Source organism: Squalius cephalus (assembly GCF_949319135.1).
Source record: "Squalius cephalus genome assembly, chromosome: 1".
NCBI classification, from domain to species: domain Eukaryota; kingdom Metazoa; phylum Chordata; class Actinopteri; order Cypriniformes; family Leuciscidae; genus Squalius; species Squalius cephalus.
Window position 1 is genome coordinate 16519277 of NC_137122.1, and position 12797 is coordinate 16532073.

At 37.1% G+C, this 12797-nt stretch overlaps 1 protein-coding gene across 1 annotated transcript in view; it reads right to left on the minus strand.

Annotated features, from left to right (window-relative positions):
* Nucleotides 1-759: 759 nt before the first annotated feature.
* The window catches only part of LOC307163978 (L-asparaginase 1-like), a 45003-nt gene continuing 32965 nt past the window's right edge, over nt 760-12797 (minus strand). The window contains exons 9-14 of the mRNA XM_079880325.1: nt 10328-10440; nt 9996-10178; nt 7083-7196; nt 6065-6163; nt 3703-3864; nt 760-2432 (exon numbers count right to left, since the gene is read on the minus strand). Of these exons, the coding sequence (XP_079736451.1) occupies nt 2352-2432; nt 3703-3864; nt 6065-6163; nt 7083-7196; nt 9996-10178; nt 10328-10440 (752 nt within the window). The 3' untranslated portion in view covers nt 760-2351. The remainder of the gene's footprint in view (nt 2433-3702; nt 3865-6064; nt 6164-7082; nt 7197-9995; nt 10179-10327; nt 10441-12797) is intronic.

Below are 12797 nucleotides of genomic sequence, written 5' to 3' on the forward strand. Positions count from 1 at the left end.
TAGACTTAAGTAGTTTGGGCAGAAGCTAGAATTTTACTTTGTAACGTGTTAAATATGAATATTATTCTTACACAAACTCATGGCTTTGCTTTCATTACCCCACCGGAGCCGTGTGGAACACTTTTATCATGGATGCACTTTTATGAGCTTCAACTGATGGTTGCCATTCACTGCTATTATAAAGCTTGGAAGAGCCAGGACATTTATTAATGTAACTCCGAATTGATTCGTCTGAAAGAAGAATGTCATATACACCTAGGATGGTATCAGAGTGAGTAAATCATGGGGTAATTTTCATTTTAAAGTGAACTACTCCTTTAATTTGCCTCTGTAATTCTGATGACTGTCAATGTGCTTTTCAGTGAGGAATGAAACTGCAGCGACTCCAGGTGAGTTTCAGCTGAAAAACGTGTGTCTGATACTTTTTTTCTGATAAGTTTTCTGTCATATTGTCTGATATTTGTGAACGTTGTGTGTTTTAAAGATGTTCCGAATGAAGTGACTCTCCAGCCCTCAGGTAAAACATCAAGAGCTTTAAATCCAAAGTCTAATATTGATTTATCATTCTTACACATCAGCTGATTTGATATTTCATCACTTGAATAGATCAGTTTTTGTGGCTGTTTGCTCTCTTCATCGTCATCTTCAGCATCTTCATCTTCATCTGTTTTATGCTGCGTAAAAGGAACTTCAAGTGAGTCCAGAAGCTTTAATTGTGTCAGAAAGAGTCATGAAAACCTAAACTAAAATATTGTTATTCATGTGTCAGTAATGAACACAATATGCTTGTTTACTGACACAAATTGCCCTCATCTGTAAATACACACTTTATAATTATACAGCTTCACTTTGAAAACATCTGGCCTAAACTATAAAAATCGTTCTGAATACATGGTAATAATAAGATGAATATAATAATACATGAATAAGTGTCATTCTGTGTTCAGATGTTTTCCAAAGGCAGCACCGTCCGTCTGTCAGCGCAATGATTCAGAAAACAGGTGAGTGAATCAAACTGAGACTGAATCACATTTAAGGGCTGTTGATGTTTTAATGTACAGATGAGGCAGACCTTTATGAATATTAATGTTAAAATGAATCTAATTCTCACAGGGATCTTGAATCTGGTGACCAAATAAATGTCAGATCTGATGCTCCCGATTCACTGAATCTGATCAGTTCAGCGGCTCAGTGTCCAGAGGATGATCATGAATCAACATGATTCTCAGGTCATTTTGATATTGACTCAAACTCGGGGCTGAAGTGTCTTACCTCTGTTACAGTATAAATCACAAACTCAGGCATTTTCAGTCCTAAACTCACTTTTCTGCACTCAATAGTGAACAACTGATGCCAGGTTCTTCATTATTGGTCTTTGAAATCTCAGTACGTTATTTTTTTAAAAGACATTGTTTTATATCAAACACAACTCTGCTTGACATAAGTTTCACATTTTTTTAAATAAGATATAAAATATGTTCTTATTTTATGAAAAGCTATGCATTTTTACTTGTTTTTCTACCTGCGAAAACTGTGCTGTTACTGAATTGAACCGAATCAAACTGATTTAATAATGACTCTTTTAGAGCTGCTTTACGCAATCTGTGTTCATTTAGACCTAGAACTGAACTAGAGAGGTAAATTATTAGTTAAATCTGTATTAATTAATTAATTAAAAGAAATTTCATGTTCTGGCTCTGCCTATTTTAGTGTTTAGTTTAGTGTTCTCGACCCAAACCTAAAGTGCTTTGTGTACTTTGCCACTGCTATGCTGTAATAAACGTAATTTTTGAGATCTTCAACGTCCACGTCATGTTTTCTTCCAGAGCTTTGTCTTGTCTTTGCAGCAGAATATGTAAACGCATTCATCCTGCTTCTGAGTGGTCCCGACCACACGCTACTGGACTTTCGGTGCTACCCCGTCACGCTCTGCGATATATAATATATATAACCACTCTGAAAAATAAAATCCAGTCTTTATCGGGAAATACCAGGCAGGGGTCTTCTTCTGGTATAAATTTGCCGGTGCCGTCAGTGGTGTAGAGTGTAACAACTCGAGACGGTTTATGAAATATGTAACCGAATACACGGTTACTATTCATCAGAATTTCACCTCTCGCCCAGTCCATATTTTCATGAAGAAACTTTGTCAAACTGACGTTCATGCAGTTTTCTCTGAGCCGTAGTCAGACTTTCCACCATCTCTCCATTCCACTCGCTCTCTGGGGTAAGGTCAAAGGGTCACCATCAATCATTTTGACACATGGTGGAGCATAATCACTACTACTGAACATTGGTAAGTAAAGGCAAATAATCATGCGATTGCTCTGTCCATAGACTGGTGTCCGAGTCTAAGCCTCGTTCCAGGTGATTGTGAAAGGCTTTTCAATGGGGTGAGATTGTGATGTTGCATCAAACTGCAACTCCTGATCCTGAAGGAGAGGAAGAGATGCAGTTTATCAGACAAAATTAAAGCTAAACTACCCAACAACCACAATACGTCAATGTGATGTCAGGAAGACGTTGGATACATTTTTTAAATGACTAAAACTAAATAAAAACACTGTAAAATTTGTACTGTAAAATACAGTACAATATAAAATGGTTGCCAGCAATGCACTTTACATTTACAGTCCTCTACAGTTAATTTACAGCTCATTTTTCTTTATTACAGTATGTTACCATATGGAAGGTAACTCATATCATTTGGGAAACCGATTGCTTCAAACAGTTTGAGTTTAAAAACTAGTATCTATGCAGATAGCACTGTGAACTGAAAGGGAATATTTCTTAATGTAAAACTGCAAACACCTAATGTGTAATAGTGAATTAAAGGTGCTCTAAGCGATGTGACATGTTTTTTAGGCTGAAACATTTTTTGTCACATACAGCAAACATCTCACTATCCGCTAGCTGCCTGTCCCCTGAACACACTGTAAAAAAACACAGTCTCTGTAGACAGCCCAGGCTCCACAAACGGCAACAAAAACAAACTGGGCCAACCTGGACCATGAAACATAACAAACAGTGTTCCAGCCAGTGTTCTGGCTCTTGACTACAGCAGCCAAAGAAAAACTAATGTTCAAAAGTCAAGGGTCAAGAGCCCAACTAAATCTAAACCTCTGTCACCTTTTAATAAGAACTTCTCAAGACATCTAACAGAAAAAAAGTCAGTCTGGTTAATAATAAGTGAAGCTGGTTATGCGGTTTGTGGAGTTGTTTAATCCTCCTCTCCTAAAGATCTTCAGAGATTTGTCTTCTTTTATCTTCAGTTGATTTCATCTTTTTTCTGTTCTTCTTGTTCCTCTTTCCTTCAGTGATTCTGCTTGTTAGCAGCAGGTGTTCATCAGTGTCTGAATTAACTTACTTGTTTTTATTCACTCAGTCAAGTAGACTATATTAGTGAACTAATGTAGGGAATAGTGAATGAGAGTATAGAGTGTGATTTGGAACACAGCCTCTGAGTGTCGACTTTGAGCACTGTTAATTCACAATATATTCCTGTAGGCTACTTTCTCGAAAATAAAAACATATCACCCAGAATGCATTGTTTTCTATTGTATATTGCTGTTTTAATGGAAAACAGCATGTTACTGTCAAAATTGGGCCCTTTTTTTACAGTGTAGATTCCATTTTGTTGCCCTTGTATGGGTGTTTCTGACAGTGTGAAACTGAAGTATGTGTTTGCATGAAGCGTCTGACCTCAGCGTTATATGTGAATTGCAGGTCGACGTCAGGCTGTCCAGTCACGCTCATGGTAACACGAGTGACAGGCGCTGTTACACCCCACACCTTCACCAGACCCAGAGTCAACCTGTCCGCCTCGGCCAGACCGTCTGTGGGAACCATGCTGGTCAGAACACCCTATACAGATCAACACACAGATGTTACACACATATAAACACACATCACAGCTGTTACACACATATAAACACACAGTTACACACATATAAACACACAGCTGTTACATATATCAACACACAGATGTTACACACATAAACACACAGATGTTACACACATATAAACACAGCTGTTACACATATCAACACAGATGTTACACACATATAAACACACAGATGTTACACATATAAACACAGCTGTTACACACAAACACACAGATGTTACACACATATAAACACACAGCTGTTACACACATATAAACACACAGATGTTACACACATATAAACACAGCTGTTACACACATATAAACACACAGCTGTTACACATATAAACAAAGCTGTTACACACATATAAACACAGCTGTTACACACATATAAACACACAGCTATTATACATATCAACACACAAATGTTACACAGATGTTACACACACATATAAACACACAGCTGTTACACATATCAACACACAGATGTTACACACATATAAACACACAGATGTTACACACATATATAAACACAGCTGTTACACACATATAAACACACAGATGTTACACACATATAAACACACAGATGTTACACACATATAAACACACAGCTGTTACACACATATAAACACACAGATGTTACACACATATAAACAGCTGTTACACACATATAAACACACAGCTGTTACACATATAAACAAAGCTGTTACACACATATAAACACACAGATGCTACACACATATAAACACAGCTGTTACACACATATAAACACACAGCTGTTACACATATCAACACACAAATGTTACACAGATGTTACACACATATAAACACACAGCTGTTCCACATGTCAACACACAGATGTTACACACATATAAACACACAGATTTTACACAAATATATATAAACACAGCTGTTACACACATATAAACACACAGATGTTACACACATATAAACACACAGCTGTTACACACATATAAACACACAGATGTTACACACATATAAACACACAGCTGTTACACACATATGAACACACAGCTGTTACACATATATAAACAGCTGTTACACACATATGTTACACGCATATAAACACACATGTTACACACATATAAACACACAGAACAGCTGTTACACACATATAAACACACAGATGTTACACACATATAAACACAGATGTTACACACATATATAAACACACAGCTGTTACACACATATAAACACACAGATGTTACACACATATAAACACAGATGTTACACACATATATAAACACACAGCTGTTACACACATATAAACACACAGATGTTACACACATAAACATACAGATGTTACACACATATAAACACAGCTGTTACACACATATGAACACACAGCTGTTACATATATATAAACACAGCTGTTACACACATATAAACACAGCTGTTACACACATATAAACACACATCACAGCTGTTACACATAAACACACAGATGTTACACACATAAACACACAGGACAGCTGTTACACACATATAAACACACAGAACAGATGTTACACTCATATAAACACACAGGACAGCTGTTGCACACATATAAACACACAGATGTTACACACATAAACAAAGGACAGCTGTTACACACATAAACACACATCACAGCTATCACACACACACACACACACACACACACACACACACACACACACACACACACAGCAAAAATGTATTTGCTTTTATTTGTGCTTTTGTTGTGATTTTTAGCCTGTTTTTGGATGTTTAGAGTTGATCTGTTTATCTGAATATTTTACTTATTGTCAGCATTATTGAGATTCATATGCTGATTGTTGATATGCTGTAATACTTTTGTATGTGCATCACTCATCGCTCAAATCATTCATAATTGATTGCTGTAATAAGTAGTATAACACACTTTCTATATGGAATTTGACTTCATGAGTTCAGAGAGTCAGGTTTATTTCATAAATATTATCATAATAATGTCATCATAGACTTTTATTTACTTCTCTTGGCTTTTCTCTTATATATTTCTCTTGGATTTTCTCTCAGCTAAATATAATTTAATTACTGTTATCAGCAAAATCCCCAGAAAAATTGGAATACATTTTTTTTTGTATCAATAATTGCACACCCCTTTTTGTTTAAAGTGCAAAATAAAGTTAGAAACAGAGAAAGTGCAGGTTACATGACCTTTTTACGGCTAATAGTGAGGTTCTTGGCGATGACCTGTACAAAGCGACTGTCAGCCGGGTCAGCCGTCATCTCACCACGCAGATTGCGCATCAGCATCTTATGGACATAGAACATGTTTTATTATTAAGTGATTTAAAACAAGTAATACTTATTATCTAATTATTAATATTTTTACAAATTAAATTATTACACTGCTTTTTGTTATTTGAAAAACTCAAATACAAATCAAATTCATGTGGTAGCCTACAACTAACACGCAGAAAGAAAGAAAGAAAGAAAGAAAGAAAGAAAGAAAGAAAGAAAGAAAGAAAGAAAGAAAGAAAGAAAGAAAATACTGTATTAAATTCAATAGATCTCTTAAAATATCAACAACAACACAATATATACATTAAACAAACTAAAGTTAGTTCTGGTTGCAAAATGTTGTGTGATGCCCCCATTAATTAAATCATGTAATAAAACATAAAACAACTTATTAGCTTGAAAAATATATTGAAAACTATTTTTAATGCTCATTACTTGAGGGTTACACAAAATGACATTTCTTAAATACAATATGTGAAAATGTAATATGTCAAAAATAAAATGTGCACTTTCATGTGTACTTACCTAAGAAAGAACTTGTTAATATTGGGTAACTACATGGGTTAAGGTTAGGTTTAGGGCTAGGTACAGGGTTATTACTCAGTTATTGTAATAACTATTATAAGTACATATTATGTACATGGGGAACGGGACTGTAAAATAAAGTGCTACCCAAACATGAATACAAGGAGTATGGCTAAGAACTTGGCATTTGTATTTTAAATTTGATATTCAAAATATTTTTACTGTCATTCAAAAGTTTGGCGTCGTTATGATTTTTTTCAAAGAAGTCTCTTACTGCATTTAAATTGAATACAATAAAAAAGGAACATTGTGATATATTATTCTATATTAATAAGTACATTTTAAAATAATAGTTTTCAATTGTGATATATTTTAACATGTGTGATGTGAAGATGTTTTTCCGTACCTCCTTCTTCTCTTCTGTACTGAGGTCTTGTTTTGCCAGCACATAGGAGAGTTTTGAAAGAGCAGCTTCTGCGGTCATATCACATCCAGCGATCACACCGGCTTCATGCAGAGCCTGAGAGGGAATATTAAATCACACACTCCTGGAATACACACACATAAGGCTTTTCTAACTTTAGTTAGTGTGTAATGTTGCTGTTTGAGCATAAACAACATCTGCAAAGTAACAACGCTCAAAGTTCAAAGCAAAGGGAGATATTTTCTTTTAAAGAAATCTTTTTTATAGCTGCAGTCCGTAGCTTTTTTGGGTTAAAAATTATACAAAATAATTTTTTGAGCGAGTACATAACCAGCCAGTGTTCAACACTATCTGTTTGCCTTAGCTCGATTCAAAACGGTAAGCTTGTAATAATGTATTTAATTTGGGTGGATTTCTGTGGGAAATTCAAGCATGTCTTTGCGTCATTACGTCACATCTGTCCACATAAAGAAGAGCCTTGGCTAGTGGGCTATGAGTGTGAGGATGTTGGAGGTGGAGATTTATAGCCTTTTCTCACAGCACTTGATATAATTAAACTTATCAATAGGGATGTCCCGATCAGGTTTTTTTGCCCTCGAGTCCGAGTCCGAGTCATTTGATTTTGAGTATCTGCCGATACCGAGTCCCGATCCGATACTTAATACATAAAAAAAGAATAAAGAAGAGCGAAAAAACAGATCCAGGATGTTCCTTATTTTTTATTTAATTCACCTTATTTTAACATTCAACAACTCTGTTAACAAACAGAGCACTTCTGTGAGGTAGCTTGAACAATCAAGTAATACAAATTCTTCACTTTTGGACTTTAGTGCAACAGTAAATATAAAAAAAAGTCTAATATATTTAAATAGCACCTCAACTTAAAATACCCGGCAGGCATGAGAACAAATAAAAAATAAAAGTGCTACAGTGTTTGCAAAGCCAGTAATGTGCTTTTAGGAACTGCACTCCTAACTCTTACACCGGTTTCACACTGCACTGTTAGCAGAGCGTGCAGCGCGTATTTTTTTCGCCGCCCATGTTAACAGATTAAACCAGGCTTTAGAGCATTCACACCGCGCGCAGAGGCGGCGCGGCAGTGCGGCAGTGCGTAGCAGAGCAGAAGCAGCAGTGCCGCGATCGTTTCGGCGCCGAGTCTATTTTTGCTGCGCCACTTTTGCTGAATTAAAGTGACAATACATTGATCATGGCCAAAATACACCGCAGTTTTATCCAAAAAGTGCATTGATGATATCTATTGTGTTTTAAACAGTCAATCAAATGACCAACAGCAATTTAAAAAGAAAACAAATGTCCAAAAACAAACTTGTTGCCATAACAATAAAATCAAAGATGAAACAAAAGTTATATAAATGAAATTATTAATAAAATAAGCTTCTTGACAAGTCTTTTCTCTTAAATGTATTTGAAAACGAAAAAAAGCAATGCCAACTTATCCATTATGGAGTACTCTGTCTGTAGCCTACACAACCCGCGGTTCAGCCGCGCGTGACAAACGCTGCCAGTGTGAAAGCAAAACGCACGTGTCCTGCTCCTGCTCACCGCTCCTGCGCTGCTTACTAACGCGTGCAGTGTGAAACCGGCGTAACTCTGTGCCACCGCATAAATATTGATGTGTTAAAAAATAATGAGAATATATATATCCGAGTCCTGATCGGGAGGTAACGTCCGATTCCGATCGAGTCTGAAAACACGTGATCGGGCCCGATTTCCGATCATGTGATCGGATCGGGACATCCCTACTTATCAATTTGATGGCGGATCCAGAAAGGTTCAAACGACAATCACCAGTGACAACTGGAGATTCACCCGTTGTAAAACGCGAAAGACTTTGGACTTCAGAAATAAAGAGACTGCAACCCTGACGGCCCATGCGAAAACAAGGATAAATGTCAGGAGGGTATTAAATGTAGTCACGCAATGCTGATGTTGTCATCATTAACAATTTGAGAACAATAATTTGCACGGTTTGATGTGATATGATAAGCGATCGTTAGATTTAATCGGCGCGATTTACTGCAATGCTTTTTTCCCTTAGTTGGTCAGAACAAAAGTGGATGTTTACTTACTTGTTCAGACGACTTGTTCTTATGTTGGTCATACTTCCAAAAAGTAGAATCTGTGATTGCGAATGCCAGTATCCACACCACCAGAGTGGTGATCGACAGCCGCACATTCTCCTCAAAACATTGGATTCATCCACGCTGTGCCGTGTCGAGGCACAACCCACGTAAAGTTGATAATTCCGCGAATATCTGCAATTGCAGATTTCGAACAGAGATGGCGACAAAGAGGAAAAACTGCGGACTGCAGCTTTAAGGACTACAACAAACGGCTGGTACAGACTACACGACATTCCTCCCGGGTTAGTGACATCACTAACCCAAGAATTTACATAAACCCCGCCCCCTGAACACGATTTATAGATTATCATGACAGAATATGCTAATCAATGACTAGAAGATAACTACACATAAGCTACATAAATTCATCAACTAACCATTCAGAAATGTTGTCTACATGTTGTCACTTCTTCTTGAGTCCTTCCATCATTGTCTGACCCCGGTTTGAACATAAAAGGCTAAACGTTTTTGAAATTTTCAGTGTTTGACTGTGTGAGGTAAAGTGTGTAAAGTTACAACTTTAGGGGTCAAGAGTCCAACTAAAGCAAACACTGATTTAAAAAAAATATATATATATATTTTCTCCTTCCGTGATTCTGCTTGTTAACATCAGGTATCTTCAATAATGGTCAATCATCACTTAAATTAAGTACTCAAGTATATAAAAAATATATAAAACTGTTCTAGTGTTTTTGTGGATACTTTTTATCTAAAAATCTTACATATTGTGCCTTTAAGCAAACTCCCATACCTGTCCAGTGGCGTATGTGGCCGTGACCGTGCCCCGCAGGCACTGGGTGCAGTTGATCATGATGAGTCCTCTCTTGGTCGCTTTACGAATCGCATCCAGCAGGTCAGGACAGTTGTCGGGGGCGTTACCGCTGCCGTAGGTCTCCAATACGATCCCGTCCATCTTCTGCAAGAACTTCTTGACCTGATCAGAAAATGGATCTCATTTAAACATCTGAAACTCCAGAAAGTTCAGCCAAAAATTAAACTTCTGCCATTATTTACATTATTTAGAGATTTGCCAGAAATATTTGTCCAGATAAAGGCAGATATTACCACACGCCGCAGCCTTACTGTTTCAGCGGTGATTCCTGGGAAGAGTCGCAGGAGACCCACGTTACTGTTCCATTGTGTGTTGACCGTGAATTTGGTGGTTGGATTGGCTCGCACCACAGCATCCCAGTTAACTAAAGAGAAAGAAATAAAACATAATATTCAAAATAACACATCTGAATAAAATAAATAACACTGCATCACCACTAACAAGGAAGTTGACATTTCATTTCATGCAGTGTCCTGCAATGTGACCTCATATATTATATATATATTTTTTACTTTTTTCTTAAAGGAACACTTCGACTTTTTGGGACTTTGGCTTATTCACCATATCCACCAGAGTTAGATAAGTCCATACATACCTTTTTCATCTCCGTGCGTGCCGTAACTCTGTCTGACGCACCCACCGCTAGCCTAGCTTAGCACAAAGACTGGAGGTAAACGGCTACAGCTAGCATACTGCCTAGAGCCCTGCACGGGGCAAAACATCCAGCCCTAACCGAGACCTGGCCCGTGGTGTTCAAGCCCTAATCCGGCCCCAGCCCGAAAACGTCTGCAATTTTTCAGCCCGAACCCGAACCAAGACCAACATCGATATCACTTTGAGCTCTCTCTGTCGCGCACTCTCTGATGTCTCTGCTAGACGCACACACATACACACACACGCTACTAGGTAAAATATTATTATAGGCCTCAAACATAACTACCACCACTGACAATTATGCCCACAAATATTAATACAGACTGTCCATTACAGAGAAGTATAAGCAATGGCATGCAGTAGAGAATATTAAATAGCCAAATGTGATCCAGCAGTAAATAAAGATTTATGGCCTACCTTTTTTTTTATGTCAAGTAACTTTACTGAAGAACAACGTTTCAAAGAACTCTTCGCCAACTGGCTAACGTTAAATAAAAAAAATATATATAATAAAGAAAAAAAAAAAAAATCCGTTGAACTGAGTAGGTTCATTCACTGTTTATTCGTGATAGTTGTGAAGAAAAAGAATAGCATCCACCAGTGGCGTAGCCACGGGTGTGCCAGGGTGTGCCGGTGCCACCCACAGTGGCAGCTGGCACACCTAAAAATGGATGCAGAATTATTTTTTATAGTCTCAATAAAAAATGTTTTACTAAACTTGGGCTATTGTTGTTTATTTAGAATATACTTTTTTTAAATCAACCCTTTCACGCGTAAGTTAAAAATATTTTAACTCCCTTGTTTCCATGGCGTGATGTCACGTCACACACCGCAGCCACAATAACTAACAGACGTATTGCTATTACCATGTCAACTATCTGATATTCCGATTCTTCGTTTAAAAAACTTTATAAATTATCTTGATCTATAACGAGATGAGCGCTGCAGTTCAGAGAGTCCTGTCAGCCGGATTTACAGCACCTGAATTCCACAGTTTCTCCCGAAATACATGAAAGTAAGTGGCTTGCCGCTTCCATAGACATCAGTGTGTATTTTACAAACTGCAAATGTATTGTTTTACTAGTAGCCTACTTATGTGTATTTAAATGTCTGAAACATAAAATAAACATTATGTGGTTGAAAACACTGCATATTAGTTGTGAATGATATACTGTATGACAAGCGCTGAGCGCGTCCGTCTCTGCCTCAGCGCCAGCCAACGCGCGAAAGCAGTTTGGATCAGGTTTGAATCTGGCAGTTCTGTGACGTCACTGAACATTCTAAATCATACTCAGGGGCACAGAAATAAGAATCCAATATGGTGCCATAACTCTGGTGTCCGGGACACGTGACGTGTGTGTGTTTTTTTAAAGGACAAGTGAAAGAGAATTGTACTTGCCCAACCGGACCCCTGATTAAAACAATTTTCAATATCAAAAAAATAAAATAAGAAATAATGTAGCCTACTCAGTTACTAACGTAACCTCAGTTCCCTGAGAGTAGGGAAAGAGTATAGAGAGTAAAAATTAGGGAAAGAAATGCCCTTTATAAAGCTAAAAAAAATTATTCTGATCAAAATTAAATTGTCAATGTTTCATTACATCACTGTTGGAAAACAGCTCTTATCAGATTCTGAAGAACTTTTATTTTAAATAAATCTTAATTTTAAATCAGCCTACTTCAGTGTGATATTTTATCATATTATCATGCTTAACACTGAGAATTTGAATAATTGAAATGTGATGATCAGATGCAGATATCTAAATCAGAGAATATCATATAGGTTCGGGAGGTTGGCGGGTGGATTATTTATTTTTAACAGCAGATTCGGGAGACTCAAAGTGCACCAGATTAATGAATTTATCTTTAAAATGTACAAAATTTTCTTCCGGGGGGGCATGCCCCCGGACCCCCCAAGAGGTAACAAGCTGAAACCAAAAAAAAAAAAAAACCCGCCAATTCGAACACAGTAAACAACAGAGATTTTTTTCAGCCACTATGTTATGACTGAGTTATTGGCGATCCTGATGTATAGTTATATTTGATATAGTTTTATGGTTGTGTGGG